The sequence below is a fragment of the Phytophthora ramorum genome, assembly GCF_020800215.1.
Source record: "Phytophthora ramorum isolate Pr-102 chromosome Unknown Phyram_PR-102_s0011, whole genome shotgun sequence".
Classification (NCBI taxonomy): Eukaryota; Oomycota; class Peronosporomycetes; order Peronosporales; family Peronosporaceae; genus Phytophthora; species Phytophthora ramorum.
In genome coordinates, this window is record NW_027150657.1 from 1,440,368 (window position 1) to 1,463,340 (window position 22,973).

General features: G+C 55.2%; 7 protein-coding genes across 7 annotated transcripts; 3 read left to right on the plus strand and 4 right to left on the minus strand.

Annotated features, from left to right (window-relative positions):
• Positions 1 to 756: 756 nt before the first annotated feature.
• Positions 757 to 2,225, minus strand: KRP23_11230 (Volume-regulated anion channel subunit LRRC8D; the record flags this gene model as incomplete). The annotated part of the gene is made up of 8 exons (XM_067881759.1): positions 757 to 850; positions 926 to 994; positions 1,056 to 1,115; positions 1,177 to 1,242; positions 1,305 to 1,373; positions 1,441 to 1,506; positions 1,579 to 1,827; positions 1,894 to 2,225. The coding sequence occupies 8 exons, from the start codon at positions 2,223 to 2,225 to the stop codon at positions 757 to 759; spliced, it is 1,005 nt and encodes a 334-aa protein (XP_067741042.1).
• Positions 2,226 to 2,757: 532 nt separating this feature from the next.
• Positions 2,758 to 4,083, minus strand: KRP23_11231 (Rhomboid-like protein 20; the record flags this gene model as incomplete). Its single annotated transcript, XM_067881760.1, has 6 exons — positions 2,758 to 2,853; positions 2,925 to 3,323; positions 3,397 to 3,485; positions 3,554 to 3,768; positions 3,844 to 4,003; positions 4,059 to 4,083. The coding sequence occupies 6 exons, from the start codon at positions 4,081 to 4,083 to the stop codon at positions 2,758 to 2,760; spliced, it is 984 nt and encodes a 327-aa protein (XP_067741043.1).
• Positions 4,084 to 4,425: 342 nt separating this feature from the next.
• Positions 4,426 to 10,175, plus strand: KRP23_11232 (Myosin-12; the record flags this gene model as incomplete). The annotated part of the gene is made up of 2 exons (XM_067881761.1): positions 4,426 to 6,569; positions 6,653 to 10,175. 2 exons carry the CDS (start codon positions 4,426 to 4,428, stop codon positions 10,173 to 10,175), a joined length of 5,667 nt encoding a protein of 1,888 aa, XP_067741044.1.
• An 84-nt stretch (positions 10,176 to 10,259) lies between these two features.
• KRP23_11233 (uncharacterized protein) lies at positions 10,260 to 11,125 on the minus strand (the record flags this gene model as incomplete). Its single annotated transcript, XM_067881762.1, has 2 exons — positions 10,260 to 10,681; positions 10,759 to 11,125. The coding sequence occupies 2 exons, from the start codon at positions 11,123 to 11,125 to the stop codon at positions 10,260 to 10,262; spliced, it is 789 nt and encodes a 262-aa protein (XP_067741045.1).
• A 181-nt stretch (positions 11,126 to 11,306) lies between these two features.
• KRP23_11234 (uncharacterized protein) lies at positions 11,307 to 11,859 on the plus strand (the record flags this gene model as incomplete). The annotated part of the gene is made up of 2 exons (XM_067881763.1): positions 11,307 to 11,369; positions 11,431 to 11,859. 2 exons carry the CDS (start codon positions 11,307 to 11,309, stop codon positions 11,857 to 11,859), a joined length of 492 nt encoding a protein of 163 aa, XP_067741046.1.
• Positions 11,860 to 12,683: 824 nt separating this feature from the next.
• Positions 12,684 to 13,045, plus strand: KRP23_11235 (Alpha-tubulin N-acetyltransferase; the record flags this gene model as incomplete). Its single annotated transcript, XM_067881765.1, has 2 exons — positions 12,684 to 12,686; positions 12,782 to 13,045. The coding sequence occupies 2 exons, from the start codon at positions 12,684 to 12,686 to the stop codon at positions 13,043 to 13,045; spliced, it is 267 nt and encodes an 88-aa protein (XP_067741047.1).
• An 84-nt stretch (positions 13,046 to 13,129) lies between these two features.
• KRP23_11236 (uncharacterized protein) lies at positions 13,130 to 14,311 on the minus strand (the record flags this gene model as incomplete). Its single annotated transcript, XM_067881766.1, has 8 exons — positions 13,130 to 13,219; positions 13,295 to 13,401; positions 13,471 to 13,619; positions 13,693 to 13,730; positions 13,795 to 13,851; positions 13,912 to 13,982; positions 14,045 to 14,196; positions 14,250 to 14,311. 8 exons carry the CDS (start codon positions 14,309 to 14,311, stop codon positions 13,130 to 13,132), a joined length of 726 nt encoding a protein of 241 aa, XP_067741048.1.
• Positions 14,312 to 22,973: the final 8,662 nt, after the last annotated feature.

The window sequence follows — 22,973 nt, forward strand, 5'->3', positions numbered from 1 at the left end:
CTCGCCATCACCCTCAGATGCGATACACCAATCTTGCTCACTTTTGCTTTCATTCCGCTGGTGAGCAGCACGTCGCTCGCACTCAGATTTCGGTGCAGAACTGGTGGCGCAAATGAATGAAGGTAGACGAGCGCTTCCGCCACCTCCAAGGCGATCTGCAGTTTTTGCTGAGTCCACTCGTGGAGCGTCCCAGGTCTGGAGAGGTAGTCGTTCACATTGCCGTTGTCCACGTACTCGAAGAGCGCCTGAATGTCTGTCTTGACGGTCCAAGCGATCCCGACGAGCTTGACAACACTAGGATGGTCGAGTGGCGCTACTAACTTGATCTCTTCGATAAAGGCTTTTGTGATTCGACGACGTGCCAAGTCCTTCCGCAAACGCTTCGAGGCCAACAACTGGGTCTTGCGGTATTTGACAAGCCATACAACGCAATGGGCCCCAGTGCCAATCTTCTTGATGTTCTTGATATCTCCCGGTTTCAACATCAAGGGTGCCAGCTGTGGGTCATCCAATTCAGCAGTAATGAACTTCGCAGCCCGTCGACGTCGGCGGCACATACAAATTGCGATCACAAGTAGGACGAGAGCCACTAACCCCCCACCAACGGCGAGTGCGATAATTTTCCATGTCTTGGTATTCGCACTGGATGCTTCCGTTGTAGTCGCGGTTGTGGTCGATGTCAGGCAGACTTGAATCGTACTGCGGAGCTGCTGCGTATTGTTCGACTGACATGCTACTTGAGTGTCGAAATCATCTTCAGCAACGTCCAGCGTGTCGAGATCTTGCAAGAACTGGAACTGGTCTTCCGTGAAAATCGGAGACAAGAGATGGATTTTTGCCGGACAAATACCTGTAAGCCACATACACAATGGAAGTGAATGAGATTGCCAAACTTTGAGATCATGAAGGCGTTGACATTACGTACAGGTGCTTTAGCTTGGTGCAATCGTATACGGCATCTGGGATTTCAGTCAAGTTGTTGTTGCCTAGGTATCTGCAATGAACAAACGTTAGAACCAAAATAATATAGCAAAAACTAGAGCTTTTCGCCGTACAAAGTCTCCAAGTTTGGATAGGTTGCCTCGAAAGTCACAATACTGTTGTCGCTCAAGTTCCTACAGGGTAAGGATTAGTCGTCGTTCACAAAACAGAAACCAATCCAAAGTCGGGTCGTACAGCATTGTGAGCGTGTCTGAGGAGTCCGAAGATGATACTTCTTTGATCTTGTTTGAACCCAAGTTTCTGATCAAAATCCAAGACCAATAAGTCAAAATGTTCCTTATGCATGGACTCTAAATACTTACAGACTCTCGAGATTCTCGTGGTTTGAAAGGGATGTAGGCATCGCAGTGATGTTGTTCGACGCAAGATTTCTGGCCACAGCAAGCAGCTCAGACATTAGTCTTTCAAGCATTTCTAGCAGGCGATTCACACACGTACAAAGATTTCAGCGTAGGTATCACGTCGGTTTTACCGAGAGTCGATATGTAGTTTCCCTCCAATGATCTGTGTGCAGTAGATAGTTAAGAAGTCAGACCAGGATTGCTCTCGCCAAACCATTTGTTCAGGAAAACGTACAGTTCCTCAAGCTTCGTGAGCGCTGTGAGTTGGTCCGGAAACCTGTAGGTCAACGTATTTTTCAAATCAAGCTGCGTGATGTTCGCTGGTAACTTGGACGGGAGGTCTTGCATGATGTTTTTCAGGTTGAGACTGATCAGTGACACTCTGGTGATCTGCGACTGGTTGGCAATGAAGTTCGAGTTGAAATTGAGGTACCCCACGCGTCCTTTGTAGTAAGCTCTGTACGTGTCGCCTCCTGCCAGGACACTGCCACATCATTCAGCAAGACCATCCACCCAACAGTCAAGTCTAATACGTCGAAGTAACACTTACAATTGGTCAATGTCCGAGGGGATTTCCAGCTTGGCGACATCATACAGGTAGCAGTTGTCAATGTGAGGGTAGAGGCCTGTGTCGTCTGGAAGATCGGCTACTGTCGAGACGTAGTTCGGGTCGGCAACCCGCGAGGCTGAGTCCTCGTCGCCCACGTAGCCTGAATCTCGGATGAGGAGGACGAAGGCTGAGTCTGTGTAGTTGAGGCACGTGTAGGCTCCATCGACAGCTACATCGCAGAGCTCCCCGCCGCTGCATTGGCCGCTGCACGATGAAAGAAGAGTGCCACCGCCCCAGATCCCCCCTGAGTTCATGCATACCGGTGGTGTCATCGCCACTGCTTGCAAAGCTACAAGCGCAGCGTACACTGACAGCCACGCTACGTGAGTCCTAGCCATCTGTCAGGCTTCCACTCGGCAGCGTCTTTCGGACAATGACTCCTCTCGTGGATCCACATGGGTGGGGAATTTGTGCAGCCATTGACTGACCTCTACTGCCCGGCAGCAGATCGTCACTTTCACCATTGAACACCTCGATGAGTCCAGAGTTCTGGATTTACTACGGTCGACTAACGTTCTTCATAACGTCATGGAGCCAAACTCCTGGATAGCACGACACCCCAAGGACGGGCACTTTTCAGCAGCGAGCTTGCATTATACCCGCAAGGAGACATGCTCGTGATGGCAGCCGACATAGCCCAAGAAAAAATGACGTATCGACAGCGGTTCGTGGCTGCAGGGCGATTTACAATGCAGACGCTTGGAATGAGGGGAACGCACGGGGCTTTGTTGTATGTACTTACTTGGAAAATCGGCATGCGATGCCTGACTTCGTCTTTATCTCTGTATCGTCCACCTGCTTCCTCTACAATCCGTTTAGGAGCCGATTTGCGGCCGCCTCCACGTTGTTGTCTGTGGATTGGAGCGCCTGTAGTGCGCGCGCTCTGTCGAAGCCAAGGGCCTGCAGGTGCAAACAAAACCCGTCGTGAGTCAAGCCGACACTTTGTTTGAAATACAAGCACAGCGTCTTACCATGAGTTGTTGAATGGCATCCTCGGACGGAGGTGCAGCCGCAAGGTGGGGTGGTAGCATGCCCCCAGCGGCCGCAGCTGCAGGAGCCCCACCAGGCATCATCCCACCTGCACCCGGCAGCAATTGGTCGCGGAAGCCTTGACCCTCCACTGCAGGGGCTGCTGGGCGGCCGCGGTTCAATCGTGCGTTCACTCGGCGCTGAGCTTCGAGCGCACGCCGCTGCCGTTGGAGAGCCAATGCACTCGCAGGGACCACCTCGAACAGCGGGTGCAGTAGACTAAAAGCCGAGCAAGCAAACGACGGCAGTCGAAGTCGTCCAAGCGGCGTGGAGCTGAACAGGAGGCCCAGGAACGACCCACCCAGAAACGGAACCACCGCGCGGGAGTCACGTGCGAGTAGCTAAAAGGACAGACAGTAGCCTCATCAGACAACCTGTAAAGCAACCCCCACGTCCAAATCAGCGCTGTCGTACCACGAGCATGAGCAGGTACGTGGTCGATTTGTCCGAGAAGTGGAGCCCCCACACGCTCAACGAGCGCGGCTGCAGCTTGGGCACAAACTCTGAGTAAAAAATCACCGAACTCCGTCAGCAGCTCTTCAATCCACCAAGCAGTAGGATAGCCACGTACTGTTGAAGTACACTGCAAGGGCTCCGATGACGGGGTACGCTCCTCCGGGGATCGTCTTGGCCAGCCAGGGGGTCGACGTCAGCGCCGCCAGTTGCAGAGCCCCGGAAATGAGCAGCACGAAGACCAGGACGCTGCCGAATTTGCGAGAGCCCAACTGCCGCTCCAGCACTCGGAACTGGAACACGACGTAGAGTCCTAATGACACGGCCAGCCCACTGGACAGATAAGACAAAATACGTTAGCAAATATCGCAATAGCTAGATACATATTTAAGGGAAAAAAGACGCAACTGGTGGAAAGTGAGTTGGCTCGAGAGCAGACGCCAATACTGGGCGCGAGCGAAAATGGCGTCCCTGTCCAGCGCTAGGAGCCGACCGCGGTCCAGCAGGAGACTGGCGGAGCTGCAGGCACCCACTGCGAGCGAGAAGGCATACGTGACAGGTGCGCCGTCTACAGAGAGCGTTAGCACAGGAAGAAGAAGGAGAGAGAGGAGAGCGACACGCACAGAAGCCGCGCAAGTCGCCGTGCATCTTGAGGTGTGTGTTATCCGGCCACGTCGCTGTTGTTACTAATTATTATGGAGCGTAGCGAGGAGTCAGAGTTACACAAGAGGGTGATCCAGACCAGAAAAATTGGTTCACATTCGAAGGATGCGATTGGTAAAAACAAAAATTCGACAGATTGGTCAAAATTATTTTTGTCCGACTAAGTACGAGCAACTTCAACTTGCCTTTTCCATTTACTGTATGCAACGGTCTATCCAAATCGTTTCGAAACGACGGCAGCAGGGCTCTTCAAGGGGCGCCACTACAGCACTCGAGCCCTGCCCCAAGCTTGGCGCACCTTCGATCGCAGAGGGTGGATCTGCCACGATGCTCGCGCGACGAACGCCCCCGACGATCTCTACTCGCCCACCGAGCTCCAAGACGCTCGGAAAGGGCGTCGACAGCCCCAGCAGCAGCAACCAGCAGCAGAGCAACAACGCCAACCATGCAGGACGCCCCGTGCTCGGACAGATCGACGCCAAGCACCTGCAGATCGGCGCCAAAGTGTGGGTGGCAGACGCCAAAGTGCTCTGGCGCATCGGCGAGGTGCAAACCATCGCCGAAGACAGGCGGACAGCGCAGGTGTACCTTCCCGATGCAGCGGACGAGCAGGTGCAAACCCTGCGAATGGACCAGCTCTTTACCTTCGACGCCTCGCACATCGTCGACCACACCGACGTGGCGCTCATGAACAACATGCACGAGGCGCCGCTGCTCAATGTGCTGCGCCAGCGCTTCGAGCGGGACCAGATCTACACGTTCACAGCAGACATTTTGCTCTCGATCAACCCGTACAAATCTATTCCGCTGCTGTATGACGTCGTCGGCTTCATGAACAACCGTCAGGAAGCTGCTACGGCCACTGGAGACGGCTCAAACAGCGACAGCAGTGCGCCGCCACATTTGTTTTCGATCGCGGAGAAGGCGTACACAGGCATGAAAGGCGTCGTCCCGGGCTCTGGCGCTCCACAGTCGATTGTCATCAGCGGAGAAAGCGGTGCCGGCAAGACGGAGGCTTCCAAGTACATCATGAAGTACCTCGCCACAGCGAGCAAGCACGTCGCCAGCACTAGTACCGGAAAGGCGGCAGCTGCTGCTGCAGGTGTTCACGAGCAGATCGAGGAGTGCGTCGTGCTCTCCAACTTAATCCTCGAGTCGTTCGGCAACGCCAAGACTTCGCGCAATGACAACTCGAGTCGTTTCGGCAAGTATATCCAGATCCACTACAGCAGCGAAGGCCGCATGGCCGGGGTCTCGATCCGCCACTTTCTGCTGGAGAAGACGAGACTCGTACGCCCGGAAGCTAACGAGCGCAACTACCACATCTTCTACCAGTTGCTAGCGGGGCTTGATTCATTGACGAATACAACGTCAGACCCTGCAGACTCCGATCGGCCACTACTGCTGCGGAACGACGTGTGGAACTACACGTACCTCACCCGTGGAGATTGTGTCGAGGTGGACGGAGTGGACGATGCCACCGAGTTTGATCAGCTCCGACGGTGTCTGGAGCAGCTTGGAATGGACAGCGCCAGTTTCCAGCGCCCTATGTTCGAGCTTCTGGCAGCCATTCTTCACCTCGGCAACGTGCAATTCGAAAGCTCGACAACACAAGATAACAGCAATGGAGATGATCGTCGAGAGGACGAGCCAACCAGAGTTGTGTTCCCAGAATGTGATGCTGGTGTGAACCTTGAGCATGTAGCGATGCTGCTGGGTGTCGACGCTACGGAGTTCGCCAACAAGATGGTAACACAAACCACCGTTACCGGTCGCGGCAGTATTCTGGAGATCAAGCTCACCCCTGAGCAGGCCAAGAATGCCATGGATGCTTTCTGCAAATATCTGTACGGCGAGCTTTTCCACCATGTGATCGCGCGTATCAATGCCTGTGCCAAACAGCAGACATCCCTTATCCCTCCTACAGCCGGTGCCGACAAAAAGACGCCAAAGTCGCGCGGCGCAACGGCGCCATCCGTGGCTCCGTTCATCGGAATTCTCGATATCTTCGGGTTCGAGGTGATGAAGCGCAACAGCCTCGAGCAGTTGTGCATCAATTTCACAAATGAAACACTGCAGCAGCAGTTCAACAAGCACGTGTTTGTGCTGGAGCAGGAGCGATACGCTCGCGAGGGCATCGCAGTGTCCCCTGTGGAATTTCAGGACAACCAGCGATGTCTCGACTTGATCCAGAAACCGCCGCTCGGATTGTTGCCACTACTCGAGGAGCAGATGCTGCTCAAGCGCAAGACCACGGATAAGCAACTGCTCACGATCTACCACGGAAACCACCTCGAGAAGCACTCGAGCTACGCCAAGCCGCGCTTCGAGTGCGACGAGTTCATCATTCGCCACTACGCAGGGGATGTCATCTATGACATCCACGACTTCATCGCCAAAAACACCGACAATCTGCACGAAGACTTGCTGGACCTGCTGCGTCGTAGCTCGCAGCCGCTTCTGCAAACCATGTTTAACGTCCCCGCTGCGGCGGCAATCGGTGGCGCGGCAAAAAACGTGGAGGGCCAACGACGCCAATTGGAGCAATGCACAGGCGCACACAGAGTGCATCGCTCACTGGCACGACTACCGTATCGAGTCGCTTCCGCACGCAGCTGGCTGAGCTCATGGAGGTTCTGTGGAGCACGTCTCCCAGCTACATCAAATGCATCAAGCCAAACAACCTGAAGTTTCCGGGTGGTTTCAGCTGTGAACTCGTGCGCGACCAGCTCGTGTACAGCGGTGTGCTGGAGGTTGTACGAATTCGCCAGGAGGGGTTCCCAATCCGCAAACAGTTCAACGTCTTCTACGAGCTCTTTTGGCCACTGGCGACCGCAAAGTATGGCGTAGCAGCTACGAGAGGCAATTCCAGCAAAACTCGTGAGGCTTGTGAAGCAATCGCCCGTGAGTGGCTCAAGGATAAGGAACTCGAACGAGAAAGTGACCCGACAAAGGAAGACGACGAATCGCCTGAGGTTGAGAAGGATGAGGCTGATGCAAAGCCCACTCGACCACCAGCTCGACAAATTTTTGCCATGGGCAAGAACGAGATTTTCCTGCGTTACGGTCAGGTTGAGCGGCTCGAGGCGTCATTGGCCACACTTCGACTAGAGAGCATTGTGATTCTGCAGTCCAAGCTGGTGCGTTCCCGACTAGCCTTCAAGAAATTCCACTTGCTGCGTCGAGCGACGTTACACTGGCAAGCGCTGTGGCGGATGCGAGTACAACGTGTGAAGTTTTTGAAACAGCGGAGAGCTGCCATCCAGATTCAAGCCCGCTTCCGTGGCTTCCGATTGCACGCACTGTTCCACAAGAAGAAGCGTGCTGCTATCGTTCTGACACGCGCGTCACGGCGATATGTTACGCGCTGCAAGTTCCTGCGCTTTGTCAAGTCCACGCGGGCCGCAACTGAGATTCAGCGTCATGTTCGAGGATTCATGTTGCGCACTGCAGCTGAGCGAGAGCGAAAGATGCGCGCTCGCGCTACACTCAGGCTGCAGTCGTGGCAGCGCATGCATGTGCATCGTCGAACTTTCTTGATCCAGCGACGAGCAGCAGTTCGTGTCCAAACGAAGTACCGGGCTCGTACCCAGCGTCGTCGATTCCTGAGCGAGAAGAAGGCAGCAATCGTATTGGCAGCATTTACACGCCAGGTTTTGCAGCGAAGGCGCTTTAGAAAGCTCAAAGCCTGCATCGTGAAAACACAAGCGATGGTTCGCAAGTGGGAAGCCCGGAGTCGCTTTGTCGCGCTACGTAGAGCTCTCGTCTGCGTCCAGAGTCTACGCCGTCAGCGTACCGCACGACAGATATTTAACGTCCGAAAAGCTGCGGTGGCTTGCCTTCAGCACGCTGTGATCGGCTGGATCGCGAGGTGCCGCTACGTCTCGCTGAAGCAAAGTACTCGAACGCTTCAGTACTGTGTAACGAGCTGGTTGCTTTGCCGGCGATTCCGGCGTGTTCGTACCGCGTCAAGACGCATTCAGAAGTCGTGGCGGTCGCATCATCGGCGAGTTCGTTGGGAAGCAGAGGTTGCTAGCGTCTTTGCATATCGAGGATCAAATGCCGCAGCACCAGGCAGCGGTATCACTTCTTCGTCCTGGACACAGCACACACGCATGGAGGAATCGGACCGACGAATGGCCAAGCTGCGGAGCTACCCGGATATTTTCTTTACGTTGCAGCCACGAACCTTCGGCTACAACTCGCTGTTCCACGAAGCGGCAGCATGCGGTGATTTCCATGTCGTAAAGTACATGCTCACTGAGCGCTCCAACGAAGAGTTACTTGGACTCAAGAACGGCCGCGGATTTACCGCGCTCCACGAGGCGTGCACCTACGGCCAGCATGCAATGGTGAAATTCCTTGCGCTACAGACAACAGAATTGACAGCCACACGAGCTCGTAATCCCATCTCGTCAACCCGTAAAGCACCAGAGCAAACTGTCAAAACGAGCTCTACTGAGGGACCGGAGCAGGTGGATGCCAATACAGCGATACTATCGGATCATACTGGGAACCAGCAAGAAGACGGGGAGCCTGAAACCACAGAGGTGGAGCGAACTGTGGTCTTCAGTGGCTTTCTCCGCAAGCGGCGAGAAACTTCCCGCTGGATGCGTCGATACGTGGTGCTCAGTGTAGCTGCGGATAAGCACGATCGTCCACAGCTAGATTACTACCTGAGCGACCGCAAGGCCACGCTGGCTGGACCCAGTTCTCGTCAGATCGACTTGACCAATGCTCTGCTGAAGACAAGCGTGGATTTGCCTTTCGCCTTCGAGCTGCACTCTCCACAACTGCTGTGTGGGCGCAACAAGGAGGGTCGGTTGTACTTCGCGGCATCGGGTGCTCTTGAAATTCAGTGCTGGCTCGCACATTTGCGCAACAGCATCCCAAGCAGCATCGAGTCGCGCGTGTTTGCCATGCACCGGTCCGCCCAGAATAACAAGCTTGAGTTTGTAGACTTTCAGACCCGCCAGGAGGCCTGCAATCTGCAAAGTACGTCGCCGCGACAGGAGACGCCACTGCACTTGGTCGCAAGTTGCAACAGTCTCGTGATTTTAGCGACGATTGAAGATGATGATCGCGGCAACAACACGAACAATACCAACAGTGAGATACAGCTGGATGTTACCGTCGTCGCAGCCTCTTCTAAGTCCAAGTCACTCCTGGATGCTGAGCTGGAGCTAGTGAAGACGACGCAGTGGCTGCTGGAGAATGGAGCCGATATCAACGCGATGACAACACGGCAGGAAACACCACTGCAGTTGGCGCTGCAAGCCGGTCACTTGGTACTGGCAAAGCTGCTGCTGGACCGCGGGGCACTAGCGTCAGGGCTTTCTGAGCCGCATTTGATTCTGGTACGCTGCTTGAAGGCTGAGTTGGCGAAGACTGCTATCACAAGTATCTCTTCAGCTGCATGCGCATCCGTAGGGATCTCACACGCTCCTCAGCCACCTAGTGGCACGGCAAATTCGCTGTTGGCAGCCCTACTGAAGCGACCCAACAAGCTAACACGGCGCTTGAGTGCAAGTGAGGAAGAGCTACCGTTGCTTTTCTTGATCAAGCAGCCGGGTAAAGTGCGCCACAGCTCGTACGTGTCGCTTTTCGTCGAGCTCATCGGACTGAACGATGCGGCATCACTGGGTAGTCGAAGGCCGCGCATCGTCATCTCCGTAATGGACGGACAGCGCAATCTCGTCGAGATGAGGCAGCAAGTATCCGTACAGCCTGTGGCAGCCTCCAACGCGCTCCTCTGGGGCTTCACGTGGCACATGCAGACGCCGTTAGAGAACTTGCCACACGCAGCCTGCGTCGTAATCGAGCTTGCCAGTACCAGCACTTCGTCCGTCTCGCCAACGAATGACGGTGTTACGTCTCCAACTCTTGGTGCCAGCGTGTTAGTCCCCGAGTGCTGGACGTACCTGCAAGTCGACCAGCGCACGGCCAACAGCGCGCCTCTCACCGCTGAAATGTACAAGTACCCAGTAGATCTGTCGTCGCGAAACACTCTGCACCGCGCCGACGCGTTCCTCTCCGGCGAGATGCTGATCTCCCAAGCGCAGACGTACGACACGTAAGACCCACTACTCGCACGTTAGTCCCTTCCTTACCTTCTTGAATACAAAAGTCAACTCGAAGCGAGCAGTGAAACGCGCATCAATCTATTGGAACGGGGAAAAGTAAAACGTGTGGCCGTGGGGACACATGTACTGGCCGGCCTGACTGCCCGGAGGCATCTGCACGCGCGTGTAGCACGTAGGGCATTGGCGCATGATGGGTCTGGGCCCGGACGTCATGGGCGCGCCACCATTGAAGCTCTGTCTGAGCCCCTGCGAGTTGCCCGTGCTTGGCGGCATGCGCAGCTGGAACAAGTGTCCGTTGGGGCACTGCAGCGTGCCGCGCGCCGTGGTGCTCACGAGGCAGCGGATGCGGCACGTGGGGCACTCCACCACCACGTTGCTCCTTGCCGCGGCCGCTGCGGCCGCCGCCCGAGCGCGTTCCTGGGCCGTGGGCGTGTGGGCCAGCGACTGTCCACATCCGTCGCAGAACTGTCCTCCTGACCCGCGCTTACCGCAGTTTGTACCTGTCCGTTAAATAGCACGACATACATAACAGCTAAGTGGTCTGTACATATCAGAAGGCGGTTGATAACAAACTCACAGTATGGATGCGCCTTGACCAGGCCCTCGGTCTGCTCGGGCCATTGCGTCTGCGCCTTGCGGCAGATCGGGCACTTGTCCGAGTTGGCCTCGTCGTGGTTGACGTTCTCCAGTAGGCAGCTGAAGTGGAAGCGGTGGCCGCACTCGGCCGTGAACAGCGCGCGGCCCAGCGCCAGCTCGTCCAGGCAGATGACGCACTCGGGCGCGTCCTCCATGACGGCCAGCGGCACGTGGGCCGAGGACGGGGCCGGCGCGGCCGACGCGGGCGCCACGGGCGCGGGGCTAGGCGTGCTGTTGGCGTACGCGGCGCGATGCAGCGGCCGCCGCCGCGCCTCCACGTCGCTCCAGCGGCGCACTCGCACGGCCATCTCGAAGAAGCTTGACTGTGGAGGAAATCCAGTTCCCGTATTCACAAATATTGCAGTAGCATGTAATATTGCGTTAGATGTACTGTGATAGTTTTGGAAGCCAAGTTCTAATTTTTGGACACAGACTCGTACTTAAGCGGGATCAGAAACCCGACGAGCTCAGTTTCAGATTTGCCAGACCATGGGCGCAGCGCTGTCCATGTGTGGCCTGAGCGCCAGCGACGGCAACCACGACCCGCAACTGGTACGCGTGTGTTAATCTCTTTGCTACATCCCCAGCAGCCTAACGCACTCTACGCCCGCAGCACTACCAGCGTAAAGACTTTGGCAGCGACTTGGACCGGACGTCGGGCGAGCGCGGCCGCTCGCTGTCGACGGCCACGGACTCGTCGGTGGCCTCCATCCTGTCCAACTCGGAGCAACTCATCCCGGACGCCTTCATGCCCAAGGACATCCAGGTGCTGTCCCAGCGCCGCCAGCGACTCGGCCCCCACCACATGGCGTCGCGCTCATCCTACGCCTCGTCGTCCAGAGTCAGCAACTCGTCGGCCCGAGGCGCGGGCACGGTGCGTGTGGTGCGCAACAATGCCGCAGATGCAGTGGACAAGAGCTACGCCTACGGCATCAAAACGGCGTCATCTAGCTTCGGGTACAGCGACGACGAGACCAACAACCCCGCGAACCGACGCGTGGACAACAACAGACTTTCGGTGCAAGAGCTTCGAGTGAAGTGAGACTCTCACTAAGAGAGCAGGTAGGTAGTGTACTAGTACATGGGGGTAGCAATAGACAAGAAGGCGGGTGTATGAACAGGGGAAAATGGTTTGCGATGTTGTGTTCAATGGACGGTGGTCTGTCCCTCATGCTTCTAAGGTGTCACGGGCTCACTTGTTGATGGCGGCCTGGAGCTCCTTGGCCTTCCGTCTGCACTCGCGATAGGCCTCGCTCTCCGCCTCGCACTCCTCGCCGTCGCGCAGTCCTCCGCTCTCGGCGGTCTTGGCTTCCACGCACCTGAAGGGAAGAACACACTTTCAGTCTCCTCCTTCCGCTGGATTCTATCGGCAGCTACACCGAATCAGCAGACGCGTGCCACTCACTTGACGTAGGTCTGCATCTCGCCCGCGCAAGGGTTCGGCAGCGCCGCTGGCTTGGACAGCTCGGCGCCCATGCTCGACCGCAGACTGGGAGGTTAAGAAACGGAGCGTCTGTAACACCCCGAAAACGGCTGGCGCTGTGTATAATTCGCGCCGACCGCCATGCAGATTGAAGTGGTGCGCGCGCCCGGGCCATTGTCGGCAGCGCTGAGCGACGTCGTTGATACTCTCGGGAGCAAGTCGGCCATTGTACGTTGTCCATCCGATGTACCACCAACGATGGGCCATCACTTCCATCGCCATTTATTGACGATTCCTGCGGCAGGCCCAAGCTCTCCCATGAGATCACCTCGGCCGATCTGTTTGCGGCGTCCGCGGCATCACAGCAGGCATTGACGCTGGCTAGGGACGACGTGGAGGGCGTCGTGGGTTTCTTGAAGACCGGGATCAAGCACCTGTTCTACATGGTAACAAATTTTGGGGCTCGCTTGGTGGTGCCGGATGGTGGAGACGTGCGTGTTTACCCTGCGCTGTTGTTACTGTTGTTGCTGCTGCTACACAGAGCCCTAGAGGCGAGTACGTCGAGGTGGATCCGATCTGCGTGCTTGACTTCTACGTCGACGTGGCCTGGCAGCGTCGCGGCGTGGGGATCCAGCTCTTCCAGCACCTTCTCCAGGAAGAGCGAGTCGCACCAGCACAGCTAGCGTACGACCGGCCATCGCCCAAGCTCTTCGCCTTCCTGAAGAAGCACGCAGGCCTGACGGAGTACTTCCCGCAGCCCAACCGCTTCGTCGTTTTCGATGCGTATTTCCAATCTCGTCAGTAAGAAGAAAACTAAATGCAACCTCGCCAGTGCCTTGCTACGGCGTGCGTGAGCCTTGTGTACTATCAACTTACCGCATGTTGCGCATCACTCGCCAAGAGAGGCCAGGAAGGCTTCGACCTTCGTATCTGGATCGCCGGGATCCTCGGTCGTGGATTGATCAAACTGCGCCTCGATCTGCCGTCCAGCAAACCACCGCCCGTTCATCACTTTCAGGCAAACTACGGCAGTTTTCAGTTCTACAAAGCGTACGACCACCGACCCGTCCGCTACAATCTGCACGTGCTCCACCGCTCCGTGTTTGCCACACTCCGCGCGCATGTCGTCTTCCAGCTCGTCCAAGAATGCGGCATCACTCCCTTCAAGCGGGTCCCAAATATGCTTCAGAATGATGGAGCGCGATGGCAAGTCCAGACATGCTGTGTCACCTTCCGAGGGCTTCAGCGTCGCAGGCGCTGCTGCTACTTCCGACAACCCCTGCTTAGCTTCCTGAACACCAACATCACTCGTGCCTGCATCCGCCTTGCTTCCCTCCGTACTCGAACTCTTTTTACTCGAAAACGTTGCCTCCGTCGCCCTGCATTGCCCAACCTCTCACGTCAAACGTTAGACCTTCAGTGAAGTTACCCCAGCAGCAGACTGCAACCTACGTGATAATCACGCCCGGCTTGACTTCAAAGTGGTTCAACTGCACGGGACAAGAGCGCTCATCAGCAACATGCCCACCAGCCACAAAAGCCTCTGTTGCTAACCCTGTCAACGGCCTTGGCCATCGTCGTCCTCGACGCAAACGTCACCACTGCGTCGCCCTGCAGTCAACCCCACCAATTAGTCTCCATACTCCGTCCACAGCTTCCTCTGTATTCCACCTTGAGTCCTCCTCGCTCGTCCTTGTAGAACTTGACGCGTCGCACTTTGCCGATCTTGGAGCACACGCCCTCTGACACAAATGCAGCACACTGTGAGCCACCGGAAGAAGGACAGACCAGGACGCAAACCGACCGAGCTGTCTGCAGGCCATGTACGTGCTCAGGCCTGTGATGTAGACGCTGCTGTTGCCAGTGGATCGCTTGGCGCTCGACTGGGCTGCAGGAGATGTCAGGACGGAGCTCAGCAGCTCGTCCGCCGCTTGAGACGCTTGCTGCTCGTCCTGTCTGCAGCTGGAATGAGTACAACTGACAGACATTGAGCTTCGTATAGCGCTTACTGCCGGATGTACGCGAGGTTCTTGGCGCGCGCGCGCTCGATGCGCTCCCGTTCGGCGTCCATGTCCACGAGCCTGGAAACGATTTCACAATATTTGCAGTAGTGGTCACAATATTTGCAGTTGTGGCCACAATATTTCACAGTCCATTCGTGGAAATTGGGGTAAACAAATTATTGGATTCCGGCTATTCCTGAGGAGAGCACTTATTTCCGGTCAAGGCAGCAGCGGGGCCTACCTGGATCAGCGTAAACGAAAGTCGTTGCTTTGTGATGCTGCGTTATGAAGTATAAGGGAAAGTTTGACACCAAAACGACGAAGAAGCCTTGTTTGCCAAGAGAGGCAATTGAAATGGTATTCCATCCCGACATTACCGAAACCCATGTTCTTCTGATCAAGATCAAGGCATCCTGTATACTTCTAGAAGTACTACGAAGCACACGCCGAGCAATGTGAACTCAACCTTTCACGAAGAGGAGACGCCGGCCGACTCCTGCGTGTCCTCCAGGAAGGTACCCCCGCAGCGCCCGGGAGGTAAAAGGTGTTGGGCTTGTACAAGCTGAGTGACGCATCCAGCCTCAAGCGTTTCACGAGGTCCGGGTTCGAGATGAAGTAGCGGCCAAAAGGCGACCAAGTCCGCTTCCCTGTCCTCGAGGGTCTTGATCGCCGAGCTGCGGTCGTAGTCAGAAGCTGTGATCAGAGTGCCATCGTAAAGGGGCCGGAAGAGATGCACCATGCTGCCTTTTGGCGCATGCGGACTCTCGTGGAGGAAGAATCCACGCAGCTCGATTAATGAACATACGCCAGGCCGTAGGAACTCAACTTTTGCAGCACGTGTTGGTAAGTCGTAACCGGGTTGGAGTCGCGCTGCCTGAAGCTCAGACTGTGCGGCGAGAAGCGGATACCCAAGCGACTCGAGTCTATAACCTCGAGCATCGCGTCCAGCGCCTCAAACACGATGCGGGCGCGATTCTCGACCGAGCCGCCGTAGCGGTCGGTGCGGTCGTTGATCCCGTCGTGCAGAAACTGCTCCAGTAAGCAGGAAAGGATACATGACGAACTCCTCCATGATTTGGCAGAGACTGGGGTCGGGAAGGAAGCCACGGCAAGTTCGTGGGACAGTACTACGAGGACGTGTGTTGAGTGCATCCAACGACTGACAACACGTGAGACCACAAGGCGACGAGCGCTAGTCAAGAAGATTAAGGCGCAGAACAGAGTGCACTTGATCACACGAAAAGACTTATTACGAGAAAACGTAGCGGACGTCCAGGATGAACACTTAGTTCGGATGGGTCAAAGGCTGGAGAGGTCCCGAGAGCAGTTGAGATGGAGATTTAAACGAATTTCCAACTGGGAGAAATATCAAACGGTGTCTACCATTCAGCACATCCACGGGGATCCGTTTGGAAGGAGGACCAGCTCTTAACACCGAACTCTATGCGACCTGTGCTACCAGCACTTTAAAATCCGTCGAGCACTCTGCTTTCACGGCCACCACCCCACGAGCCCCTTTAATACCACCAATCGCTCGCCGACACGGAAAGGAAAATCCCTGCACTTCGCAAAGTATTGGCCAATCGATTGGCTTTATTTCGCGGTTTTTTATCCAATAGAAACAGGAGCTCTGATCGAGATGCACTTTGTCCACCATTCCTCCTTCCATCGAACCAAGCTACCAACCAAGCTAACCAAGCTACCAACCCACCTGCCGCCGCGATGCCTCGCTACCTTCCCTCGGTCAACCTCGCTATCGCGCTCCCCCGTGCGGACGCTGATATGCTGTTGGAGACGTTCAAGAGCTTCACGGTCAGCAAGAGCGACCTGGGTCAATGCTGCATTTGCACAGTTGCAGCGCCCCACTCGATGCGCACGCAGCTCCTACGCTGCAGCTGCGATGCATGCAAGGCGCGAACGACTGGTGCAACTTGCCCTTGGCGAGACGTGTAAGAACATGTAGCACACTGAATGTGGCAAATGTCGACGAGCTGCACGCTCACCTTTCGCCACTCCAATCGGCGGTGAAGCCAAAGCTGGCTTCAGCGATGAAGGACGTGGCTCGCGACTGGGCCGCGAAGGGCCTTCGCCCGCTGCGCGCGTGGCACGTGCTGATGCGTCGCTTCAACCTGTATGACGCTGATACGCCGCCGTTGGCAACGGTACAGCGCTTCATCCACATCTAGGTCGTGGGCACGCTGGGGGGCTGCGACTTGCTCAAGACTGTCCGCCTCAAGATCCGTGATGCTGGCTACACCAGGCACGAAGAAGACTCGTCTGCGTTTACGTTTTCGTGGCGCAATGACACCGAAGGGAGGCCCATTATCGGTAACGGTACCGATCAAGACCCGTTCGTAGTCGGCATCACGACGAAAAAGCTGCTGCAAAATGCCGACCGCGATCCCGGGTCTTTCATCCTGCATATCGATGCGACGTATAAACTCTCTCAGGTTGGATACCCCGTGGCGATGGTCGGCGTGTCCGATAGAGCCCGGCAATTCCACCTTGTTGCTCTTTTTGTGGTCTCTTAAGAGACGCAGGAGCAGTACACAGAGGTTCTCTCAAGTTTGCGTCGGGTGTATCAGCTGGTGACTGGCAAGGACATGTGCGTGCAGTATGCCATGGGCGATGCTGACTTAGCGCAGTGGGCTGCGCTGCAGGACGCCTTCAGCATCAACAGCGCGTTTCGCTTTCTAATGTGCTTTTTTCATGTTGCGAAAAAAGTATACGAGAAGACTCGCTGCCTAGAGTCCAGCGTCGCAGCCATGGTGTTGCGTCACCTACACGAGCTTCATTTTACGAGCACCGAGACTGAGTTCAACAAGAAGCTTGCAGAGGTGAAAGCAGAATGGAGCAACTGGGTGCAGATCGTTGGATTAGAGCGTACTTCGAGAAGGTGTGGCTGAACGAGAAGGTTTGGCGGTGGCAGTGTTTCCACACGGCCAGCGGGTACACCACCACCACCAACCCGTGCGAGACGTTCAATGCGGCCATCAAGCGTGATGTCACCATGCGTCGGCGATTGAAGGTCGGCGCGCTGGTGGACCAGCTAATGATCCTCTGTGGTGGCGAGAGTGTGCGGGCGAAGCCATTTGCAACGACGACCACGTTCTCGGACCGTCTTGCCAGGCGAGCTCGGGCTCTGACCCGCGATGGACTTCTGTACGAGAAGGTGTTCCAGCGAGGAAGCATCACATCTCTTCTTGCTGACGCGCCGTCACGGACCACCACCAGCTCCATCCGCGTCATGGTACTTCCTGCCACCCACGTATTTGATGATCTCGAGCGCCGGTCGCGCGAAAACCACCCCGCCACAGCGCAGCTGAACTCCGATACGGCCAGGATGGAACGCTTGGACATGCCACTGTGTGGATGGGAAGTGGACACTGAAGCTCGGACTTGCCCATGCTGCTTTAACATGAAGCACGGGTCGTGCGTTCATCTGCTGTTTGCTCTCGGCGCCGTAGGTGTTTCGACGCCACTGGTAGAGAGACACTGTTCTACCGGGGAACCAACAAGCGCAAATGTGCGCAAGCAAGAACGCAACCGGCCGGACGCCCGAGAGTCAATGGCCACGCGCTGCATATGGAATGAACACCGGTCACAGATATGGCATCAGAGATAACAACTAGCGAGAATCAAACACACGCCCTTCATCTCTTTTACCAGTTCTGCTTGAGGTCCCGCAATATTTGGTGTCGACATTGCGCCAGCGAGAATAATCGTCACACTCCTGCGGTATATATCGTGCAGGATCGCAGCAACTCGCACGCCTTCTGAAAAGCTGGACTTGAAGAGCGCATGGCGGCGCGGGCTCCGTGGGCTTCTGGCTGAGCGCGGGCTGCGTGAGCTTCAGGGTGAGCGCGGGCTCCGTGGACGCGTGGCCCAGCGCCGACTCCGTGGGTGAGCGCGGGCTGCGTGGGACTGCTGGTTCAGCACGTTTCCTTGCGGCCTTCCAAATGCGAGTGGGGGGGGGGATTTCTTTCTGAGTGACTACCTGTAGTAACTACCTGGTAGTCCTATTTTTGGTCGTGGCGTGACGACGACCGCCGCCACCGGCAGACGAGGCAACCTGTTGGCGCGTCCTGTCTCGGTAAGGTGCTGGTCTCAAACGTGCAGTGTTGGCCTCCATTCTTACCAGTGTTTATGGTATTTCCTCGTTTGGAAGGGGAATATCAACGGCTAATCGGTTTGGATCAGAGTGGAAATCAGCGCTGGGGGTAATTCACAATCATTACAAGGCAGACAGGTTAGAGGAGGAATTTGATAAATTCGTTAGGATACCGGAGCACAGGAGAGTGTCGCCCGTGCAAAACAAGTCCCTCACGAAGGCAATTACAGAGGATGAGGTTACTGCAGCCGTGGATGCTCTCAATCGGAACAAAGCGGCGGGAGCAGATGGGCTCAACAATGACTTCTTCAAGGACGCGCAAGCTCTACTCGTACCAGCCATGGTTGCAATAAGAAATGAGCTTCTGAAAGGTGGAGAACCACCCCCATCCTTCCTGGAAGGATTGATAATTCCGTTTAGGAAGAAAGGAGATTCAAGTGATGCAATGAATTTCAGACCAATATTTCTGCTACAGACAGGGTACAAGGTGTACACAAAAGTGATCGCCACACGCAAAAGGTACTTGGGAGACTCTCAACAGGGATTCGTGCATGGACGTCAGATGCTCAAGACAGTAATGATGATGCTAGCAATTCTAGCACAAGCGAATGATGAACCGGGACTAGCAGCAGCTCAAAGTAGGGTGATCCTATTGCTGGACTTCAGAAAAGCTTATGATACGGCTTCTCGGGAATTCCTGTTTCTAGCGTTAATCAAAATCGGGTTTTCAGAAGAGTTTGTGAATATGTTGCGCCGACTACATGCTGGCACAACAGCACGATTTCTGGTGAATGGGGAACTGTCTGATCCTCAGGAGGTGATCTCGGGCATCAGGCAAGGATGCCCACTTGCCCCGTTACTGTTTATTCTTGCAGCGGAAATATTGGCATTAGCAATAAGGCAGGATAAGGAATTAGTAGGAATTCAAGTGCCTGGAGGTCACGGCGAGCGTCATAGTTTCTCAGCCTTTGTGGATGACTCCACGGTGTTCCTGCAGGAGGCGCAACAATTGCCCCGAGTATTGGAAATAGTGGAGCAGTTTGGCCGACTATCAGGCCTCAGGGTGCAACCGACCAAAACCCACCTGCTGTTCCTGAACAAGGCGGTACGGGAGACGGACTATTGTGGAATTCCAGTCGTCCGGCACGGAGACACGGTAAGATACCTGGGTTACGCAGTGGGGACCGGAGAGCTGACGAATGTAAATTGGGCTGGACGCATCAGAGCAGTTCAACGCAGATTAGCGACAGCAACACAGTTGACAACGAGTGTGGAGAACAGAGTCATCATTCTCAATGTGATACTACTGCCCTCAGTGTTATTCACAGCGGCAGCATTCGACATGCCCAAGTGGGCAGCGGATCAAATAAGGAATATCAAAAGCAATTCTTATGGAGAGGATCAACAAGTATGGAGGCCAGCAGGCACAAGATGAATCCGGGACTGGTATTCGCGCCGAGAGAAGCAGGAGGAGTGGGAGTTGCGTCGGTGCCACTACGCAGCGTGCCAAGCACACAATCCTTTGGCTCATCCAACGTAAAAATGTCTACTTTGCGGCATGGCGAGAGTGGATGTTCCGCAAAACGACAGCGCCGTGGGGGAATGGGATATCCCCGCGGAAGGAGAGAGAGTGCCGTAGTGGACTGCGGGACGCAACCCCGGGGAACGTGTTGCAACAGTTAAAAGGGGAGTGGATCCAGCCTCAAAATGAGAGATCAGCGGAGCAGATACTTCAGTACAGAGAGGACATGGAGGAAATGGTATCAGGCGCAGTCAGCTGAACAGTGAATGGAGAATGGTTACTGGAACTACCACATGAGAGGCCGCCCCCGCAATTAGGCATGAACGAGGAAGATGTAAAGTTCTGGCCGACATATCAGTGGAACGATAATCCGTGGGTAGTCGACAAAGAAGGCAGGATGCTGTCTACCAGGAAATACGAGAAGATTAAAGAGTGCACACTGGAGCAACTCAATATCACGCGAGTGGACAGGATATCGTACTCCTTCACAATACCGGGGAAAGGGGAAAACAGCACCAATAACCAAAGTTAAGACGGTGGGGGATAGCGAAACTGCTCAACGCGCCGAAATTGGAAATAGGGGGCAGTGCAGGTGTCATTGAAACTGCAGCTGAGACACCCGATGAAGCTCATTAATGAATACGACTGGGAGAGCGAGCGCCCAGGGCGAGCAGTAGGAAAGATGAGAGGAACACGAGAAGGAGCTGAGCACGTTATCGAGGTAGAGCAACAACCAAACAGAATCCACTGGAGAGTGTGGAAGACAGACCAGCAGGACCTGATAACTGCTGCAGACAAGGCAAGAATGCAGAGATACCAGCAGGAAGGAAGCATTATTTTTTTCGCGCATCCGCGGCTCCATGGATTTCCGTGGCGAGTCAAAGACAGCATAGCAAACAAACACGTACTGCGAGTCCTCAAGCAGCAACCGTATGACAGGTACAAAGTGGAAGGCAGAGGACTAGAAAAGCTGCTCGAAGGGATGGAGGAACGACTTCAAGTGAGCAGTTGGCAGCGGGCAGTCATGAGGCCAACGCCAAAACAAGTCTGGGCGCACAATCACGAACTGACGGAGTGGTAGTGTACCGTATTGCGGTACGCCAACTCAATCTATACTTCAACGGACGAGGGCAAGACAATAGCTGCCGCAAACTGGAGGCATGCAAGGACACCAAGGAAACAATGGAACACATACTCTGGAGTGCCCATGTGCGGAGGCGTGCTAGGTCAAACTGATTCAGCACTGGACTGGAGAGACAAGGAACCTGGAGAACATTCAAAGTTTTCAACAGCACTGTGGGAGCAGGAGAGCACCTGGACTTTCAGATAGGAGGCTTAAACGGATTCGATTGGACACACCAGATGAAGAGAAGGAAACCAAGCAAGTGTGGAATAGGATGTGGCGCATACTGGCAAGTGTATGCGTCACGAGCCTGTGGGTTCAACGAAACAGAGTATTGTTTCAGCAAGAGGAGGTATCTGTAGACAGCAGCGTGCAGGAATTCTGGGCAACCGGAATGAGTCAACTGAGGGCTCTTGCGAAACGAGAACGCAGGACGCCCGACAAGATGATACAAGGGACGAGGCTGTATCTATGCCAGCAAGAGCTAGAGCATAAGCCCAGAGAGCAGTCACCACAAGTGATGGGCCTCGTACAACCACCGGATCTAGACCAGACACCGGCGTTGCTATCCAGGCTTAGGAAATTCCAGACATCTAGTCGCCAATAAGGTCAAATAGATAAATCTGTCTCTCTCTGAGAAACTGCTCCAGTAGGTATCCGTTGGCGCAGTGGAGCTCGACACCATCGAAGCCTGCGGCTATCGTGTTAGCAGTGGCAGTCTTGAAGTCCGCGACAATACCCGCGACCTCCTCCGTCTCAAGGGCTCGAGGTGTCACGTGAGGAACGCGTCCTTGAGGCGTTGGGATCAATCGGCCCGTCGTGGTGCCCATGGTGGAGCTCGACGACACTGGTGGCTGTCCGTTAGGTTGGTTTAACGGGTGGCTGATCCTGCCAGTGTGCCACAATTGGAGGAAGATATTGCTGCTCTTGGCGTGGACTGCGTTCGTTACCTTCTTCCACGCCTGCATTTGCTCTTGTGAGTGGCGCACTGAAGTATCCTCGAGCTGTCGCACTTGTGTCGGAGGCCTCCGCGATGATCAGCATATCTCCTACAAGTAACAGAGTAACCTGTCCGTCCGTCCGTCCGTCCGTCTGTCCGTCATTCCGTACGCACCTCGAGCGTAACGCAAATCCGGACTTTCTGTTGGCTATAAATAGCTGCCGAGCGCAGCGAAGGCGGCCTCCCCATTCGCCAATACTATAATTCGAGCCCTCTCATTGGCTATATAGTGGAGCCTCTGCGCGATTGGCTATTATCATGCGTAGTGTGGACTACACCACATCGGAATTAGCGGACTGAAATCACTGATGCTGATTGGACAAAATAAACCGCCTTTAACAACGTTTCTTTTCACGAGTTCCCACGCCTGGAGCTTCAGTCTGTTCTGCAAACCATCTCCTACAAGTAACAGAGTAACCTGTCCGTCCGTCCGTCCGTCCGTCCGTCCGTCCGTCCGTCCGTCCGTCCGTCTGTCCGTCATTCCGTACGCACCTCGAGCGTAACGCAAATCCGGACTTTCCGTTGGCTATAAATAGCTGCCGAGCGCAGCGAAGGCGGCCTCCCCATTCGCCAATACTATAATTCGAGCCCTCTCATTGGCTATATAGTGGAGCCTCTGCGCGATTGGCTATTATCATGCGTAGTGTGGACTACACCACATCGGAATTAGCGGACTGAAATCACTGATGCTGATTGGACAAAATAAACCGCCTTTAACAACGTTTCTTTTCACGAGTTCCCACGCCTGGAGCTTCAGTCTGTTCTGCAAACCATCTCCTACAAGTAACAGAGTAACCTGTCCGTCCGTCCGTCCGTCCGTCTGTCCGTCATTCCGTACGCACCTCGAGCGTAACGCAAATCCGGACTTTCCGTTGGCTATAAATAGCTGCCGAGCGCAGCGAAGGCGGCCTCCCCATTCGCCAATACTATAATTCGAGCCCTCTCATTGGCTATATAGTGGAGCCTCTGCGCGA